The 21,688-nt window shown below is 43.4% G+C and overlaps 1 protein-coding gene across 1 annotated transcript in view; it reads right to left on the bottom strand.

The window, feature by feature from the left end:
- tmem9b (TMEM9 domain family, member B) overlaps positions 1-15,610 on the bottom strand; it is an 86,335-nt gene extending 70,725 nt beyond the window's left edge. The window contains exon 1 of the mRNA XM_060838504.1: positions 15,451-15,610. Coding sequence (XP_060694487.1) covers positions 15,451-15,537 — 87 coding nt within the window. The 5' untranslated portion in view covers positions 15,538-15,610. The remainder of the gene's footprint in view (positions 1-15,450) is intronic.
- Positions 15,611-21,688: the final 6,078 nt, after the last annotated feature.

The raw sequence follows: 21,688 nt of genomic DNA, 5'->3' as shown, positions 1-21,688 counted from the left end.
ATTCAATGGTATTAACATCACTGACTCTCTACTGTAAACATAGAGCTCAGGTCATACAGCTCAGAAACAGACCATTCAGTCCAACTCACCCACACTAACCAAGTTATCCAAATTAAACTCAACCCACTCGCCTGTGTTTGGCCCATATCCCTCCAAATCTTTCCTATTCATGTAGTTGTCCAAAAGTCTCTTAAATGTTGTAACTATACCTGCATCTTCCTTTGGCAGTTCATTCCACACATAGACCAACCTCTGTATGAAAAAGTTGCCCCTCAGATCCCCTTTAATTCTTTCTCCTCTCACCTTAAAAATATGCCCCCTAATTTTGAACTCACCCACTCAAGAGAAAAGACCTTTGCTTTTCATCTTATCCATGCTCCTCATGATTTTATAAAACTTTCTGCCCTATCCAGCCTATCCATACAACTTAAACCCTTCTGTCCCTGCAACATCCGAGTTAATCTTTTCTGAACCCTCTCCAATTTAATAAGATCTTTCCGACAGCTGGGTGACCAGAACTGTACACAGTACTTCAAATGAGGTCTTACCAATGTCTAGGTCAACCTCAACATGACATTTTTTTTTGTAAATATATTTATTTGCAAATTTTTATAACTTTACAAACATATAAAATTATTGAAAAAATACAATCAATACCAAATATCAGTATAATAAAAACAAAAAAAAACACAAATTACAATACAACTACAGTCTACCAACTACTAACATACCCTATAATACAAAAAAAAGCAAGAAAAAGTAAATAACCAAAATACAGAACAGCTATGCACAGCGCAAAGCTCTCAAACAAAGGAATGGGAGCATTGTATATATACCAGTATTAACTCAGGAGACCGCCTTCAGGGCTCAGGGCTTGACAAATCTAACCATCCTGGTTAAACAAACACCCTAGTTAAGATAAATGACAAATCTATATCCAAATAACTCCAGTAGGGCTGCCATGTTTTATCAAAATGGTCTGTTGTATGGTGCACCACGTTTGTCCAAGGGAATATGCTCCATAATTAATTTCTGCCATCCCAGCAAGCCCGGCGGGTTCTCAGACACCCAATTTATCAGAATATTCCTCCATGCACAGTATATAATATTAAATAGTTTCTTCCCATGCCTGTCTAAAGATGGTAAATTCGGTAGACCTAAGAGGAGAGATATCGGCTCTACTTTGACTTCAGTCCTCAATACCCTCCCTATCTCTCCAGCACTCCAATAAACACAAAGCCTGTGGCATGTCCAGAAGCAAAATGGTAAGAGTACCTACACTTATTTTACATTTGGGGCACATTGAAGATGCCCATTTTTTAAACTTTGCCAGATGGGCTGGTGCCAGATGAACCCTGTGCAGAACGTTTAACTGTGTAGCGCATGTCCTATTACAGATTGAGGTCTTTCAAATATTTTCCCATATTCTCCCATGTTTCAGAAGAGATCTCCACTCCCAGCTCTTGCTCCCAGACCTCACATAACCGGTTAATATCCTGCCAGGCCCTGCCACCCAGCAGGTGATAAGGATACTAACCGAGAGGGTGCTTGTGGAACGTAGCAACAACCTCTCTGTATCGGGCTTATAGGGCTTAGTGAGAAGCGTAGTCTTCTTCTGGATGAAATCCCTAAACTGAAAAAAATGGAAAAGATCTCTGCTGAGCAACCTGTATTTGTGGCTCAGTTACACAAAAGACATCATAACCCCCCCTCAAACAAGTCTCCCAAACTAGAAACTCCTTTTGTTACCCATAGTTTGAATCCTGAGTCCATCATCCCTGGTCGGAACCCTGACATGCCAATTACAGGTGTAAGTGACAAAGTCTTAGATAAACAACTCTCACTGTGACGCATTGCCCTCCATGCCTTGACTATACTAATTACAATGGGGTTCCGGCATTGGTCCATAACTGTCCTCATTTTATCCATGAACAACAGGTTAATAAGAGGGTACTTTGCTTGGGAGACCTTAATATCTAGCCATATTGGGTTCGGATCGCTACCTACCCAATGGCAGACAAAGGACAGCAGGGAACTCAACTGATACCTCCTGATGTCTGGGAAATCAATTCCTCCCCCTCCATGAGGCAACTGCAATTTACTAAGTTTGATGAGGGGCGGCCCACGATGCCAGACAAAGGAACCAAACCACCCCATAAGCTTTCGCAGCGGTGACCTGGGAAACATTACAGGGAGCACACGCATGGGATAGAGCAAACGAGGAAGAACATTCATCTTAATGAGAGATATTCGGCCCAGCCATGAAATTGGAAGAGCCTCCCATCTCTGGTGATCTCACCTAGTATTGTCGAGCAAGTGAGCAAAGTTAGTCCGAAATAACAGATCAAACTTGAGGGTAATAAAAATGCCTAGGTAATGGAACCCTGTCCGTGACCACTTAAATGGGAACTTAGGGTCACCTTTAACTTCATGCATATCATTAAGGTTCCCCAAAGGCACAGCTTCTGATTTTGTAAAGTTAATCTTATATCCTGAAATAACCCCAAATGAAATGATACATTGTATCAAATGGGGTACGAAGGTCATCGGGTTCAATAAAAATAGGAGGATATCATTTGCATACAGTGTAATCTTGTGTGCCCTCGATCCACTTCCGGAGCGGTTATGTGGATGTTCTGACAAACGGTCTCTGCCAGCAGCTCTATCACCAATGTAAATAACAACGGTACGAAGGGACAGCCTTGCCGACTACCCCCATCAATCCTAAAATTCCCAGACTTCACCCTGTTGGTGGTGACCATGGACAGAGGGTGGCGATATAAAACCTCTATTCACCTAGCAAAGACTCCACCCAACCCAAACTGTTCCAAGACATAAAAAAGATACGGCCATTTCACCTGGTCAAATCCTTTCTCTGCATCAAAGGAAATCATCAACCGCTGAATCCGTCGTTGCTGACAAACTTGGACCATATTCAGCAAACTTCTGCGACCGCTTATAAAGACTCTCTGGTCCTCTTTAATAATATGGCGCAACACACTTTCCAATCTCAGCGCCGGGATCTTAGACAGAATCCTGAAATCTGAATTTAATAGAGAAATGGGCCTGAATGAGGCACAATCCTCAGGAACCTTCCCCTTCCTAAGAATTAAGGAAATATTAGTTTCTCTCAAAGGTGGTGGTAGACATTCATGCATATAGGAGTGATTGTACATCTCCAACATTGGCCCTGACAGAATCCCTATAAACTCCTTATAAAACTCACCCAGGAGACCATCAGGCGCTTTGCCTCCTGTAGTTCCTGAACTGTCAAGGAGGCATTAAGAAGAGAGGCCTGTTCCAAGGTTACTCCAGGAGGTTCAGGCTCATTTTAGCGTTCCTGTCCTCACCACCTTCAGACCGATACAATTCAGAGTAAAAGCTCCGAAAACCTCATTAATCTTTTCAGCATCGTAAGTAAGGACCCCGGCACTGTCTCTTTACAGTAATGGATTAGGAAGCATGCTTTTTCCTACTCAGGTACGCTAAATAATTCCACAGCCTATCCCCATATTCGAACAGCCTTTGTCTAGCAAAAGCAAGTTCTTTCTTTGCATTTTGTGTCACTATCGAATTCAAGGCAGCCCGGAGGGCAGTGATCCAATGTAGCTTAGTCACTGAAGGCCACGCAAAATGTACCGCCTCAGAAAGAGATCAATCCTTGTGTGACATTTATGTGGGTTTGAAAAAAGGTGACGTCCCTGCCGGCAGGGTGAAGAAATCTCCAAATATCCACCAACACCAATTCCTTGCATAAATCAGCCACCTGCTTGGCCTACAAATAAATAGTTGGGGGCCTATTAAGCATCCTGTCCATTGTCAGATCCAAAAGACAATTAAAATCCCACTCTATAATAATGTACCGTGTTCCAAAAGCACTCAACTTAGAATCAAAAATATGAGGGGATGTGCTAGAGGACAGTAGACATTTAAAATGCCATATTCCTCCCCCTGTATCAGGACTTTAAGTATCGCAAACCGTCCCTGCTTATCTTTCACCAGCTGTAATAATGTGAACAGAAGATTTTTCTGGATAAGTACTGCCACTCACCTATTTTTAGTGGCAAAGGATGAAAAGAATATTCGGTCATAACCCCGCTGTTGTAACTTCAGGTGTTCCTCATCATCAAGATGGGTTTCCTGCAACAAAGTGATATCAACCCTTTCCCTCTTAAGACCAGAAAGCACTTTTTTCCTTTTAACAGGCAAATGACTTCCCTTGATATTTCAGGTGCACCATTTGGTAAGACACTTAACCATATCCCCTTTCAGAGACCCTTCAACCTCTGGGAGGGGAATCCCTGCTTACAAAGCGCCCAGCGCTAGTAAATAAAGACTCAGTGTCAAATAATTATGTATACAAAAACTACTCTGTCATAACTACAAACAACTATTATTACCAAAAAACTACAAAGAAAACCAACTATAAAACCTTGAATGGAAGACTCTTCCCCCTGCCCATAGGGGGCACTCACCCAAACCATCTCCTACCTCATAGCTCCTTCAAACCTGGTCTGTGCCCCAGCCTTAGGCCAGAAAAAAAAGGGGATGATCCTTAAATCAACAGAAAAAAGACAAAGTCAGGATGAGCACTCTACCAATCCCTGGCTTCATGTCACCCCTACTTAGAGTCATAGAGATGTACAGCATGGAAACAGACTCTTTGGTCCAACCCGTCCATGCCGACCAGATATCCCAACCCAATCTAGTCTCACATGCCAGCACCCGGCCCATATCCCTCCAAACCCTTCCTATTCATATACCCATCCAAATGCCTCTTAAATGTTGCAATTGTACCAGCCTCCACCACATTCTCTGGCAGCTCATTCCATACACATACCTAGCCTCTGTGTGAAAAAGTTGCCCCTTAGGTCTCTTTCATATCTTTCCCCTCTCACCCTAAACCTATGCCTTCTAGTTCTGGACTCCCCTACCCCAGGGAAAAGACTTTGTCTATTTATCCTATCCATGCCCCTCATAATTTTGTAAACCTCTATAAGGTCACCCCTCAGCCTCCGATGCTCCAGGGAAAACAGCCCCAGCCTGTTCAGCCTCTCACTATAGCTCAGATCCTCCAAACCTGGCAACATCTTTGTAAATCTTTTCTGAACCCTTTCAAGTCTCACAACACCTTTCCCATAGGAAGGAGACCAGAATTGCATGCAATATTCCAACAGTGGCGCTTAACCAATGTCCTGTACAGCTGCAACATGACTTCCCAACTCCTGTACTCAATACTCTGACCAATAAAGGAAAGCATACCAAACACCTTCTTCACTATCCTGCCTACCTGCGACTCCACTTTCAAGGAGCTATGAACCTGCACTCCAAGACCTCTTTGTTCAGCAACACTCCCTAGGACCATATCATTAAATGTATAAATCCTGCTAAGATTTGCTTTCCCAAAATGCAGCACCTCGCATTTATCTGAATTAAACTCCATCTGCCACTTCTCAGCCCATTGGTCCATTTGGTCAAGATCCTGTTGTTAACTGAGGTAACCCTCTTCGCTGTCCACTACACCTCCAATTTTGGTGTCATCTGCAAACTTACTAACTGTACCACTCATGCTCACATCCTTGTGGCACCGATCCTTGTGGCACTCCACTGGTCATAGGCCTCCAGTCTGAAAAACAACCTTCCACCACCATCCTCTACTACTTTTGAGCCAGTTCTGTATCCAAATTGCTAGTTCTCCCTGTATTCCATGAGATCTAACCTTGCTAATCAATCTCCCATGGCGAACTTTGTTGAACGCCTTACTAAATTTCATATAGTTGTGATTAAAGGTGAAACAGAACAAACAAAACAAAGGAGGAGACAAAGAACATCCACAAAATTTCCCATTATAAAATCCTGTTCTTAAAAATGAACAACTTATTCCAAGTTCTTTTTCACCAATTCCAAAAAAGAAATTATTCGGGAGAAAGAAAGGAATTAAAAAAAGGAAGAGAAAACACCGGGAAAGGTAGAAAAGAGAATCGTCTATTTTAAAGAGTCCACAAAGTTTTTAGCTTTATCTGCTGAGTTACATGTATAAAATGAGTCATCATGACTGAAACGAAGTAATGCAGGGTACCTCATGGAGTATTGGATGCCCAGGTTCCTTAGCTGCTTTTTAACTTCTGCGAAGGACTTCCTCTTTCGAATTACAGCTGCAGATAAATCCTGGAAAAACATGATTTTTGAACCCTAGTACAGCAGTGCTTGCGGATCTTTTCCCAGGGATGTGGGAACTTCTATGACTTTTTCCTGTCCTTATATGCGTGAAAGTGCACTAGGACCAGGCGTGGGCACTGCACTGGCCCTGACCTGTGCACTGGAACCCAATAAGCCTTTTCAATCTGTAGCCTGCTGGAGTTGATGTGAAGGCCCAAAAACTTCAGCAGCCAGTTTTCAAAGAAGCTGACTCGCTGCTCACTTTCCTCACCTTCAGGGAGCCCGACAATTTGGAGATTTATCCTCCAACCTCGACTTTCGAGGTTGTTGATATGGTCTTGCAAGGCCTGCATCTCTTGGTCCAGCACCTGGATCCAACTGGAAGAGTAGCTTCTGTGGCCTTAGTTCAACCCTCCACCTCCTCCAGCCTAAGTTGGACCCAGGCACGAATCTCCCCACAGATCTCTTCAATTGCAGCCAGAGCTTTCAAGATAAGTCTCTCCATCCCCGCTGCAGCCAATTTTTGTAAGTCTGTCAGGTTGGGGGGAGGAGCTCCAGGTCAGGCTGCTGTTGCTGCTGTGTCTGGTATGCCTGGTGCTGCAGGGGAGTGTCCTCCCTGCTATTTGCTTACTCCTTTTCTCTTTGGCAACCTTCCCACTCCCAAATATTAACAAATATGCGATCTGTAAGGTTTTAAACTAGTAATTCCATCACATAAGTTGGCCAGGGATGGCAAAAAAAAAGTATGCCTTGGTTGTTAGGCAGAGCTGTCCACAGCAGTTCTACTGATTTGCCGCCATCTCACTGAGTCAACATGACACCTTGAGGGGTTACCACTTATCAGTAACTGCCCTTGACATCAAGGCTGAATGGCTGCTTGGGTGTGGCATCCAGAAGCCTGAACAAAACCAGAGTTAAAATGAGCAAGAAGGCATACTGGTCAAACCAGGTAGAAACTATGATAGTTATGCTGGTTAAAGGTCAGTCATCTAGGCTCCAGACCTCTCTGCAGGTGTTGTTCAGTGTCCTAGGTCCAACCATTTTCACCTGTTTCAATGACCATAAGGTCAGAAGTATGGATGTTTGCTGATGATTGCACAATATTCAGCACATTCCCATCTGCTCAAATACTGAAGCAGTTCATGTCCTAATGCAGCAAGATCTGGACAACATGCAAATTTGGGCTGACAAATGGCAAGTAACATTCATGCCACAAATACTAGGCAACAAACATCTCCAAGAAGAGGGAATTTAATCATCACCTCTTAATATTCAATGTCATTAACATTGCTGAATCCCCATTATCAATGACCCAGAGATTACCATTGACTAGAAACTGAACTTCACTACCCATATAAATTTGTAGCTACAACAGCACATCAGGGACAATGAAAACTGCAGCAAATAACTGTTTCCCCAATGTCTGCCAACCAACTCCAAGGCACAAGTAAACAGTGTGATGGAATATTCCCCACTTAGAGTCATAGAGATATACAGCATGGAAAAAGACTCTTTGGTCCAACCCGTCCATGCTGACCAGTTATCCCAACCCAATCTAGTCCCACCTGCCAGCACCCGGCCCATATCCCTCCAAACCCTTCCTATTCATATACCCATCCAAATGCCTCTTAAATGTTGCAATTGTACCAGCCTCCACCACATCCTCTGGCACCTCATTCCATACACGTACCACCCTCTGCGTGAAAAAGCTGCCCCTTAGGTCTCTTTTATATCTTTCCCCTCTCACCCTAAACCTATGCCTTCTAGTTCTGGACTCCCCGACCCCAGGGAAAAGACTTTGTCTATTTATCCAATCCAGGCCCCTCATAATTTTGTAAACCTCTATAAGGTCACCCCTCAGCCTCCGATGTTCCAGGGAAAACAGCCCCAGTCTGTTCAGCCTGTCCTTATAACTCAGATCCTCCAACCCTGGCAGCATCCTTGTAAATCTTTTCTGAACCCTTTCAAGTTTCACAACATCTTTCCAATCGGAAGGAGACCAGAATTGCACGCAATATTCCAACAGTGGCCTAACCAATGTCCTGTACAGCCGCAACATGACTTCCCAACTCCTGTACTCAATACTCAGACCAATAAAGGAAAGCATACCAAACGCCTTCTTCACTATCCTGCCAACCTATGACTCCACCTTCAAGGAGCTTTGAACCTGCACTCCAAGACCTCTTTGTTCAGCAACACTCCCTAGGACCTTACCATTAAGTGTATGAATCCTGCTAAGATTTGCTTTCCCAAAATGCAGCACCTCGCATTTATCTGAATTAAACTCCATCTGCCATTTCTCGCCCATTGGCCCATCTGGTCCAGATACTGTTGTAATCTGAGGTAACCCTCTTCGCTGTCCACTACACCTCCAATTTTGGTGTCATCTGCAAACTTACTAACTGTATCTGTTATGCCGCATCCAAATCATTTATGTAAATGACAAAACGTAGAGGACCCAGCACCGATCCTTGTGGCACTCCACTGGTCACAGGCCTCCCGTCTGAAAAACAACCCTCTGTCTTCTACCTTTGAGCCAGTTCTGTATCCAAATGGCTTGTTCTCCCTGTATTCCATGAGATCTAACCTTGCTAATTAGTCTCCCATGGGGAACCTTGTCAAACGCCTTCCTGAAGTCCATATAGATCACATCTACCGCTCTGCCCTTATCAATCTTCTTTGTTACTTCTTCAAAAATCTCAAGTTTGTGAGACATGATTTCCCATGCACAAAGCCATGTTGATTAACCCTAATCAGTCCTTGCCTTTCCAAATACATGTACATCCTGTCCCTCAGGATTCCCTCCAACAACTTGCCCACCACTGAGGTCAGGCTCACTGGTCTATAGTTCCCGGGCTTGTCCTTACCACCCTTCTTAAACAGTGGTACCACATTTGCCAACCTTCAGTCTTCCGGAACCTCACCTGTGACTATCGATGGTACAAATATTTCAGCAAGAAGCCCAGCAATCACTTCTCTAGCTTCCCACAGAGTTCTCGGGTGCACGTGATTATGTCCTGGGGATTTATTCACCTTTACCTGTTTCAAGACATCCAGTGCTTCCTCCTCTGTAATCTGGACATTTTGCAAGATGTCACCATCTATTTCCCTACAGTCTATATCTTCCATATCCTTTTCCACAGTAAATACTGATGCAAAATATTCATTTAGTATTCATGGGCGGCATGGTAGCACAGTGGTTAGCACTGCTGTCTCACAGCGCCTGAGACCCGGGTTCAATTCCCGACTCAGGCGACTGACTGTGTGGAATTTGCACGTTCTCCCCGTGTCTGCATGGGTTTCCTCAGGGTGCTCCGGTTTCCTCCCACAGTCCAAAGATGTGCGGGTCAGGTGAATTTGGCCATGCTAAAATTGCCCGTAGTGTTAGGTAAGGGGTAAATGTAGGGGTATGGGTGGGTTGCGCTTCGGCGGGTCGGTGTGGACTTGTTGGGCCGAAGGGCCTGTTTCCACACTGTAAGTAATCTAATCTAATCTCCCCCATTTTCTGTGGCTCCACACAAAGGCTGCCTTGTTGATCTTTGAGAAATCCTATTCTCTCCCTAGTTACCTTAAAAACCCTTTGGATTCTCCTTAATTCTAGTTGCCAAAGTTATCTCGTGTCCCCATTTTGCCCTGATTTCCCTCTTAAGTATACTCCTACTTTCTTTATACTCTTCTAAGGATTCACTCGATCTACCCTGTCTATATCCGACATATGCTTCCCTCTTTTTCTTAACCAAACCCTCAATTTCTTTAGTCATCCAACATTCCCCATGCCTACCAGCCTTCCCTTTCACCCTGACCGGGTTCTCTGGATTCTTGTTATCTCATTTCTGAAGGCTTCCCATTTTCCAGCCGTCCCTTTACCTGTGAACATCTGCCTCCAATCAGCTTTCGAAAGTTCTTGCCTAATACCTGTCAAAATTGGCCTTTCTCCAATTTTAAAACTTCAACTTTTAGATCTGGTCTATCCTTTTTAATCACTATTTTAAAACGAATAGAATTATGGTCGCTGGCCCCAAAGTGCTCCCCCACTGACACCTCAGTCACCTGCCCTGCCTTATTTCCCAAGAGTAGGTCAAATTTTGCACCTTCTCTAGTAGGTACATCTACATAATGAATCAGAAAATTGTCTTGTACACTCTTAAGAAATTCCTCTCCAGCTAAGCCTTGAACACTATGGCAGTCCCAGTCGATGTTTGGAAAGTTAAAATCCCCTACCATAGCTACCCTATTATTCTTACAGATAGCTGAGATCTCCTTACAAGTTTGTTTCTCAATTTCCCTCTGACTACTGGAGGGTCTATAATACAATCCCAAAAGGTGATCATTCCTTTCTTATTTCTCAGTTCCACCCAAATAACTTCCCTGGATGTATTTCTGGGAATATCCTTCCTCAGCACAGCTGTAATGCTATCCCTTATCAAAAATGCCACTCCCCCTCCTCTCTTGCCTCCCTTTCTATCCCTCCTGTAGCATTTGTATCCTGGAACATTAAGCTGCCAGTCTTGCCCATCCCTGAGCCATGTTTCCGTAATTGTTATAATATCCCAGTCCCATGTTCCTAACCATGCCCTGAGATCATCTGCCTTCCCTGTTTGGCCCCTTGCATTGAAATAAATGCAGTTTAATTTATTAGTCCTACTTTGTCCCTGCCTGCCCTGACTGTTTGACTCACTTCTGTTCTCAGCTGTACCTGTCTCAGCTGTACCTGTCTTTCCTCACTATCTCCCTGGATCCCACCTCGCCCCCATCTTACTAGTTTAAATCCTCCCAAGCAGTTCTAGCAAATTTCCCTGCCAGTATATTAGTCCCCTTCCAATTTAGGTGCAATCCGTCTTTCTTGTACAGGTCACTTCTACCCCAATGATCCAAAAATGTGAATCCTTCTCCCATACACCGGCTCCTCAGCCATGCATTCATCTGCTCTATCCTCCTATTCCTGCCCTCACTAGCTTGTAGCACTGGGAATAATCCAGATATTACTACCCATGAGGACCTCCTTTTTAAATTTCTCTCTAACTCTCTAATCTCCCTTCAGAATCTCAACCTTTTCCCTTCCAATGTCGTGGTTCCAATGTGGACAATGACCTCCTGCTGGCCCCTCTCCCCCGTGAGAATATTCTGCACCCTCTCTGAGACATCCTTGATCCTGGCACCAGGGAACCAACACACCATTCTGCTTTTTTGCTGCTGGCCACAGAAACGTCTGTCTGTATCTCTGACTACAGAATCCCCTAACACAATTGATCTCTTGGAAGCCGACGTACCCCTCATTGCATTAGAGCCAGTCTCAATACCCGAAACTTGGCCGTTTGTGCTACGTTCCCCTGAGAATCCATCACCCCCTATATTTTCCAAAACAGCATACCTGTTTGAAATGGGTATATCCACAAAAGACTCCTGCACTAGCTGCCTACCTTTCTTACCCTTTCTGGAGTTAACCCATTTATGTGACTGTATCTGAGACTTTCCCCCCTTCCTATAATTTCATCCATCACATACTGTTGCTATTGCAAATTCCTCATCGCTTCTATCTGTCTCTCCAACCGATCCACTCGATCTGATAAGATTCACGTTCAACAGCATTTATAGCAGATACAATCCGCAGTAACCCTTAAACTCTCTTTAAACTCCCACATCTGACAAGAAGTACATATCACTGCAAAGGCCATTTTTTGCTCCTTCACAATCTACAGACCCAGAAAATAACACCGTCGTATTCCTCGACAAACACTGCCCCAGGTTAAATTAATAGTTATGGCTTATATTTTAAGTTTAATCAAGAGATGCTAAATTGCCCATAGTGTTAGGTGAAGGGGTAAATGGGTCTGCATGGGTTGCTCTTCGGAGTGTTGATGTGGGCTTGTTGGGCCGAAGTAATCTAATCTAATCTATTTTCGAGGCAGTGCAGGAAATGGCAATAAAGGTTTAGAAAAGTAATGTACAAATAAGAATTTCAGGACAGATTAATTTCAAATCTATTTCTAAACAAATCTTCAAGGATCTTGAAGTACACAACATTGTTCCATATAGCTCATTAGGAACTTGATATTGAAATGAACAATTCATTTATATTTTTGTTTATATTTTTGTAAAATCTCATGTAAAAATCAATATGACTTTCACCAAAATACCTTCTTCACTTTTTTAAACAAATTTTAAAGAGTTTTTTTAGTATAATAGTTTTCAAAACAAGGGTTGTTGTGTAAACATGAAAATATGATTTTTTTTATTCAATTGCTTAAAGTCCAAGAGTAGATGGAATGTCTCCCATTCGGATATTTAACTCCATTTTAAAAGGATGTTTTAATTCCTAGACCTTGATTACTTATTCATCATTAAAAAATCACAAATCTGAATGTTAAATATTTTTCAGTTTATTGTGGATTTCTTTTTAGAAATATGAGGATTGCTCAAGAGAACAAGCTCTAAAAAGTGTCGACTTTTTTTATTTTAACTTGCATAAACAGGAATAATTCTTCCATTTTTGTATTTTAATACAAAACATTTATTTTCATGTTGTTTCATGCCAGATGTAACTTCATGTTTAAGGAGTCAGAAGTTCAGAATACTTGTCTGAATCCAGAAAACAGGATTGTCGATTTTTCTAATCAGAGATGTTGAGCATATTGGACTTCTGGGATTCCACCTCTGTAGCGGGTAGGACTTGAACCTGGCTCATGGGTAGGGACACTACAACTGCATATTAAAATATGTTTTGATCTCAAGTGATTTTTTTTTCTGATCATGTTTTCATTAAGTACTTGGGAAAACTCTTCATGCCCGATATGGCAGACTTCTTCCAAACTCTCTCTTCTCTGGTGCTTTTTTGCCTTCACACTTGCAGTTTTTCTGTACTCATTTTCTATTTATCATCTCACAATCTTTACAAATTCCTTTCACCTCAATTTATCCATAGAATTCCAAGCTTGTATACTTCTCATTTAAATATTAGACAGAATATTGCAAAAGTATATTTCATCAATATTCCCCCTTTTTAATTCCCAGTCAATTAATTCAGGCTTAATCCCAATCAACCCAGTGAAATTAGCGACTTTTCAGTTGACCTATTTTGTTAGGTTCCCATCCAAAATTAAAGAGAAACAAAATCAATTTCCTTTACATTTGCTACCTTAATCAAAAAGGATTTTTATAAGGTGAAGGTCTTATGATAATTTACCAGAAAAGTAGAGGTACACACTGTGATATTAAAATCCAACTGTAAACTATACAGTTTTCAACACTCCATCAAATAAACTTGCAAAATTTATCATTTGAGCTATAAAATTCATAAACAAGTCACAGACCAACATTTGTAATTTCCTGTTACTGAATTTGAACTTCACATCTTAAAATCCACCAATTTATGCAATGCTGAAAACCACAACTGTGCCACTGGGTATTATTTTCCAGTCAAACTGGGGGAGGCAATGGCCTAATATTCTGGGAAGTTGGGTTCAAATCCTGCCATGACAGATGATGGAAACTGAATTCATTAAATTTCTGAAATTAAGAATCTAACGACGACCATGAGTCTATTGCTGATTGTCATGGAAAAGCCCATCTGGTTCACTCACATTCTTTAGCAAAGGAAACTGCCACCCTTACCTGGTCTGAGAGTCCAGACCCACTGCAATGTGGTTGACTCTTAACAATTAAGGATGCCCTCCTCCCGTGAATGAATAAAAAATTCACAAAATTATTTTATTTGATTTGATTCTTCAAGAATGATATCCATCTAGAATTTATACCTTTAAATCAAGGAATGCAGATTCCCCCCAAACGTGATCGACGATGAAAGAGGACCAGTTCCAACACCGCACAGCCCAGATGGCCTCCTTCTTCAAGGACCGCAGATTCCCCCCAAACGTGATCGACGATGCCTTCATCGCATCTCCTCCACTTCCCGCTCCTCCGCCCTTGAGCCCCGCCCCTCCAACCACCACCAAGACAGAACCCCACTGGTTCTCACCTACCACCCCACCAACCTCCGTATACAGCGTATCATCCGCCGTCATTTCCGCCACTTCCAAACGGACCCCACCACCAGGGATATATTTCCCTCCCCTCCCCTATCAGCGTTCCGCAAAGACCACTCCCTTCGTGACTCCCTCGTCAGGTCCACACCCCCCACCAACCCAAACTCCACTCCCGGCACCTTCCCCTGCAACCGCAGGAAATGTAAAACTTGCGCCCACACCTCCTCCCTCACTTCCCTCCAAGGCCCCAAGGGATCCTTCCATATCTGCCACAAGTTCACCTGTACCTCCACACACATCATCTATTGCATCCGCTGCACCCGATGTGGCCTCCTCTACATTGGGGAGACGGGCCGCTTACTTGCGGAACGCTTCAGAGAACACCTCAGGGACGCCCGGACCAACCAACCCAACCACCCCGTGGCTCAACACTTTAACTCTCCCTCCCACTCCACTGAGGACATGAAGGTCCTTGGACTCCTCCACCGGCAAAACATAACAACACGACGGTTGGAGGAAGAACGCCTCATCTTCCGCCTGGGAACCCTCCAACCACAAGGGATGAACTCGGATTTCTCCAGTTTCCTCATTTCCCCTCCCCCCACCTTGTCTCAGTCGGTTCCCTCAACTCAGCACCGCCCTCCCAACCTGCAATCTTCTTCCTAACCTCTCCGCCCCCACCCCACTCTGGCCTATCACCCTCACCTTGACCTCCTTCCACCTATCACATCTCCATCGCCCCTCCCCCAAGTCCCTCCTCCCTACCTTTTATCTTAGCCTGCCTTGCACCCTCTCCTCATTCCTGATGAAGGGCTTATGCCCGAAATGTCGAATTTCCTATTCCTTGGATGCTGCCTGACCTGCTGTGCTTTAACCAGCAACACATTTTCAACTACCTTTAAATCAAGCCTCTTTACATTTAAAAAAAGATTAAGAGTAGAAATACATTTTAAAACTTTATTCAGTTTGGACAGTTGTCAACATTGACATTCTTGATCAGAAGAGTGACCCAGCCGACAAAGTCTGGGTCTAAGTAAAGGAAACCGTATTTAGGTTGGGTCGCATTTAGAAAGCAAAGCAAAAGAAAATTGACACTACCAATTTAAAGACTATAACAGAACAATGTTGTACACCACACAGGCTGGCACGTTAGTGACCAAAACGTGTGGGTTTCGTCACCTGTTCATACTATGTATGAACCCGTGATAACATGGGCCTGAGGCCGCCGACCCTCCGTTGAGCAGCGGTGGATTGTGCTCCCCCTGCTTGGTCCTATCAGCGGTCAGCTCCCTCACTCATCCCTCCGTACCTTGTCCTCCTCGCTCCTCGCCAGCACAAGCAGGCACAACAGCAGCCAGAGAGACAGAAGAACACCACAGCCACAGGCAGCCGCCATCTCACCGCCGAGCACTCCCTTCCCCCGTTGTCAGGGCTCCCTCTCATGGAGACGGTGTTTCCCTGGTAACTGGTGCAGAGCACGCGATCAAGGCTGAGGCCTAGCCCTGCTGTGTGTCTGAGCGATCAAGACGGAGCAGCACTTAGTCTTCGAGAAGCTGTGCTGTGTACTTTTTCTTTTAGTTATTCTTTATTATAAAAGGTGAGACAAAGGAAAGAAAACGTGTCCGCAGTTTTAGTTTGAACCTGTTTATTTGCGGAGTGTTGGGATTGTTAGCTTAGCCAAAGCGGCATAAGCTCTCAACAATCGGAGACTATTTTCGTTTATGTAATCTATCAGTATCTAAATAATAAATGGGTAGACACGGTCCTATTATCGGTGTCTCATTATTAAACCTTGTACAATTTAGTCAATGTTGTGATTTTTCCAAACAGCGAAGAATGAAAGTTAGCAATGAGACCGATTTACACATTCATTTAAATGTACGGAATCTGTTTACTTTTATTTTAACATAACTCAAGTTCAGTTGAAAGGCCAAGATTGATTATAGCTTTCCTACTTAATGAACCGTAACACATCTACAGAGGTTTGCCATGACAAGTCCAAAAAACGTGTGCCAGTTTGTGTTCTAAGGGGAGCACAATGCTGCAGTGCAAAGGCAAGCCAACACTTTGAAAACCAAAAGAGATATATGGATTTCAAAATATTTAAGTAAAATAGGGCACGGCCTTTGAAATGAATGTATCAAATGTTGCAGACCTCCCATTAGATGGAACTCAACTTGGTAATTATTGTCAATTCAAATGTGTACTCAAAACAGACAATTTCCAAAATTATTATGTACCGTTATTAAAGGGAGATACAGAGAAACAAATGTAAATCTGCAGTAATATTACATATTGGCTGTGAAATAATAAGCAAACTGGTGTAACCTGTGCATGATCCAACACAAGTTAGGAAGGACAAACATTGCAAGAGGTTATTTTGTTAAATATATTGTTTTGTTTAATGTCAAGCTAACTTGTAGCATCTGTCCCAGAAGTTGAAACAATGATAAAAAAAATTATTAAAAAGGTACAATTTTTGTTAGTTCTGATTCATCTTGGAATTGGTTCCATCCACAAGATTCTTGGTCCAACAAACCCATGTGTCCACATCAAAACTAGGAACATTCAGCTTTTCATTCAACTCTGCCATTCAGTCTCTATCTCAGTCAATACTCTCACTTTCTCCCTTGATGCCTTTTTAAAAAAAACTTTCTTGAATATATTAATTGACTTGGTCTCCACAGCCTTCTGCGGTAGAAAATTCCAGGTTTACTATCTTGTGAGCAAAGAAAATTTTCTTCATTTCAATCCTAATTAGCCTACCCCAAGACTGTGATCCCTGGTTCACACTCCCAATCAGAGAAAATATTCTCCCTGCATCTAGTCTGTACAGCCCTGTACGATTTTGTACTTTTCAGTCAGATCTTCTAAACTCTATCTAATGCAGGCCAGTCGAACTTACAGATTACTTACAGTGTGGAAATAGGCCCTTTGGCCCAACAAGTCCACACCAACCTGCCAAAGTGTGACCCACCCAGACCCATTCCCCTACATTTACCCCTTCACCTAACACTATTGGCAATTTAGCATAGCCAATTCACCTAACCTGCACATTTTTGGATTGTGGGAGGAAGCCCACGCAGACACGGTGAGAATGTGCAAGCTCCACACAGCGAGTCACCTGAAGCAGGAATTGAACTCTGGTCTCTGGTGCTGTGAGACACCACTGCTAACCACCGTGCCGCCCACGTTTCTCTTCACACGACAATTCTGTCATTCTTGGTTTCAGAGTCGAAAAACATGGTGCTGGAAAAACACCGCAAGTCAAGGAACAGAAGAGGCAATGTTTCAGATAATAAAGCCTTCATCAGAAATGTGGAGTGGGAAGGGGACTGAGAGATAAATGGGGGGGGGGGGGTGAGTAGGTTGGAGGTAATTGTGATATGTCAGTGTGGAGGGTGGAGTGGATAGGTGGGAAGGATTATTGATGGTAGGATAGGTCAAGAGGGCAGTGCCAAGTTGGATGGTTGGATCTAGGATGAGGTGGAGGAGTAGGGTATTGGAAACTGGTGAAGTTGATATTAATGCTGTGTGGTTGGGTGGCTTTGATATGACAGTGGAGGACTTGCAAATCTGTGGGGGAAATGGGAGTGGGAGGGTGAATTAAAGTGGTTGGCCACAGGACAGTGGGCCTTCCCTTACTGCCACAAGATATATATAACCTGCACCCACACCTCTCCCCTCACCTCTCTCCAAGGCCCTAAAGGATCACTTCAAATCCATTGGAGATTTTCTTGCATATCCACCCATCGTTGTATCTGTTGCTGCTGATGTGGTCTCCTTTACATCGGGGAGACAGAATGCCAACTCGTGGAATGGTTCAGGGAACATCTCTGATGCACTTACCAAATAGCTCCACCTCCCTGTTGAATCTCTTGCTTCTCAGGTGCTGCCTGACCTGCTGTGCTTTTCCAGCACCACACTTTTCAACTCTGACTCTCCAGCATCTGTGGTCCTCACTTTCTCCATTCTTGGTTTCAGCCTAGTTAATGTTTGCTGCACTCCCTTCTATGGTAAGTGTATCTTTTCTTCGGTAGAGAGACCAAAGCTGTACAAAATACTCCAGGTATAGTCTCACCAAAGTACTGTACAAATCCAGGAAGATAACAATAGTTTGTCATATAAGTCCTCTTGCAATGAAGGCCAATATGCAATTTGCCTCTCTAATTGTTTGTTGAACCTGCCTATCTTCTTCCAATGACTGGATACAAAGGATATGGCACCCAGAACCCTTGGTGCATCCACTTTTCCCAATATTTCACAGTTTAAATAATATAGTGCCTTTTTGATTTTCACACTAAAGTGTATAACTTCACATTTACCGATGATGTAAAAATATGCCACATGTTTATTCATTCATTCAACTTGCCTAAATCATCTTGAAGTCTCTTTGCATACTCATAACTCTCAATTCTGCCCAGTTTGTGTCATCAACGAACTTGGAAATCATAAGTCACAGAGATGCACAGCACGGAAACAGACCCTTTGGTTCAACTCGTCCATGCCGAACAGATATCCCAACCTAATCTACTCCCACCTGCCAGCATCTGGCCCATATCCCTCCAAACCCTTCCTGTTCATATATCCATCCAGATACCTTTTAAATGTTGCAATTGTACTAGCCTCCACCACTTCCTCTGGCAGCTCATTCCACACACATATCGCCCTCTGAGTGAAAAAGTTGCCCCCTAGGTCTCTTTTATATCTTTCCCTTCTAACTCTAAACCTATGCCATCCAGTTCTGGACTCCCTGACCCCAGGGAAAAGACTTTGTCTATTTATCCTATCCCTGCCCCTCATGATTTTGTAAACCTCTATAAGGTCACCCCTCAGCCTCTGATGCTCCATGGAAAACAGCCCCAGCCTATTTAATCTCTCTCTATAGCAACGTGCTTGTAAATCTTTTCTGAACCCTTTCAAGTTTCACAACATCTTTCCCATAGGAAGGAGACCAGAATTGCATGCAATATTCCAACAATGGCCTAACCAATGTCCTGTGCAGCTGCAACAAAACCTCCCAACTCCTATACTCAAGTACTTGAAGGAAAGCATACTAAACGCTGCCTTCACTATCCTATCTACCTGCGATGCCACTTTCTAGGAGCTATAAACCTGCACTCCAAGGTCTCTTTGTTCAGCAACACTCCCGAGGACCTTACCATTAAGTGTATAAGTCCTGCTAAGATTTGCTTTCCCAAAATGCAGCACCTCGCATTTATCTGAATTAAACTCCATCTGCCACTTCTCAGCCCATTGGCCCATCTGATCAAGATCCTGTTGTAATCTGAAGTAACCCTCTTCGCTGTCCACTACACCTCCAATTTTGGTGTCATCTGCAAACTTACTGACTACCTGTTATGCTCGCATCCAAATCATTTGTGTAAATGACAAAAAGTAGAGGACCCAGCACCGATCCTTGTGGCACTCCACTGGTCACAGGCCTCCAGTATGAAAAACAACCCTCCACCACCACCCTCTGTCTTCTACCTTTGAGCCAGTTCTGTATCCAACTAGCTAGTTCTCCCTGTATTCTATGAGATCTGACCTTGCTAATTAATCTCCCATGGGGAGCCTTTGTCGAACACCTTACTGAAGTCCTTATAGATCACATCTATGGCTCTGTCTTCATCAATCCTCTTTGTTACTTCTTCAAAAAATCTCAATCAAGTTTGTGAGGCATGATTTCCCACGCACAAAGCCATGTTGACTATCCCTAATCAGTCCTTGCCTTTCCAAATACAAGTACATCCTGTCCCTCAGGATTTCCTCCAACAACCTGCCCACCACCAACGTCAGGCTCACTGTCTATAGTTCCCTGGCTTGTCCTTACCACCCTTCTTAAACAGTGGCACCACATTAGCCGACCTCCAGTCTTCCAGAACCTCGCCTGTGACTATCGATGATACAAATATCTCAGCAAGCGGCCCAGCAATTACTTCTCTAGCTTCCCACAGAGTTCTCTGTTAGACCTGATCAGCTCCTGGGGATTTATCCACCTTTATGCATTTCAAGATATCCAGCACTTCCTCCTCTGTAATCTGGACGTTTTGCAAGGTGTCATCATCTATTTCCCGACAGTCTATATCTTCCATATCCTTTTCTACAGTTAATACTGATGCAAGATACTCGTTTAGTATCTCCCCCATTTTCTGCGGCTCCACACAAAGGCTGCCTTGCTGATCTTTGAGGGGCCCTATTTTCTCCCCAGTTACCCTTTTGTCCTTAACGTATTTGTAAAATCTCTTTGGATTCTCCTTAATTCTACTTGCCAAAGCTATCTCATGTCCCCTTTTTTCCCTTCTGATTTCCCTCTTAATTATACTCCAACTGCCTTTATACTCTTCTAAGGATTCACTCAATCTATCCTGTCTATACCTTACATATGCGTCCTTCTTTTTCTTAACCAACCCATCAATTTCTTTAGTCATCCAGCATTCCCTATACCTACCAGCCTTTCCTTTCACCTTAACAGGAATATACTTTCTCTGGATTCTCGTTATCTCATTTCTGAAGGCTTCCCATTTTCCAGCCGTACCTTCACCTGCGAACATCTGTTCCCAATCAGCTTTCGAAAAGTCTTGCCTAATACCGTCAGAATTAGCCTTCCTCCAATTTAGAACTTCAACTTTTAGGTCTGATTTATCTTTTCCATCACTATTTTAAATCTAATAGAATTATGGTCTCTGGTCCCAAAGTGCTCCCCCACTGACACCTCAGTCACCTGCCCTGCGTTACGTCCCAAGAGTAGGTCAAGTTTTGCACCTTTACTAGTAGGTACATCCACATACTGAATCAGAAACTTTTCTTGTACACACTTAACAAATTCCTCTCCATCTAAACCCTTAACACTATGGCAGTCCCAGTCTATGTTTGGAAAATTAAAATCCCCTACCATAATCACCCTGTTATTCCCACAGATAGCTGAGATCTCCTTACAAATTTGTTTCTCAATTTCCCTCTGACTATTAGGAGGTCTATAATACAATCCCAATAAGGTGATCATTCCTTTCTCAGTTCCACCCAAATAACTTCCCTGGATGTATTTCCGGGAATATCCTCCCTCAGCATAGCTGTAATGCTATCCCTTAGCAAAAACATCACTGCCCCTCCTCTCTTGCCTCCCTTTCTATTCTTCCTGTAGCATTTGTATCCTGGAACATTAAGCTGCCTGTCCTGCCCATCCCTGAGCCATGTTTCTGTAATTGCTAAGATATCCCAGTCCCATGTTCCTAACCATGCCCTGAGTTCATCTGCCTTTCCTGTTCGGTCCCTTGCATTAAAATAAATGCAGCTTAATTTATTAGTCCTACCTTGTCCCTGCCTGCCCTGACTGCTTGACTCACTTCTGTTCTCAACTGTACCATCAACTGTTGAGATTGATGTCTTTCCTCACTATCTCCTTGGGTCCCACCGCTACCACCCCCGCCCCCACCTTACTAGTTTAAATCCTCCTGAGCAGCTCCAGCAAATTTCCCTGTAGTATATTAGTCCCCTTCCAATTTAGGTGCAATCTGTCCTTCTTGTACAGGTCACTTGTACCCCAA

Source organism: Hemiscyllium ocellatum, chromosome 18 (genome assembly GCF_020745735.1).
Source record: "Hemiscyllium ocellatum isolate sHemOce1 chromosome 18, sHemOce1.pat.X.cur, whole genome shotgun sequence".
NCBI classification, from domain to species: domain Eukaryota; kingdom Metazoa; phylum Chordata; class Chondrichthyes; order Orectolobiformes; family Hemiscylliidae; genus Hemiscyllium; species Hemiscyllium ocellatum.
Note: the sequence above shows the minus strand (reverse complement) of the source record. Positions and strands in the feature narration are given on the sequence as shown.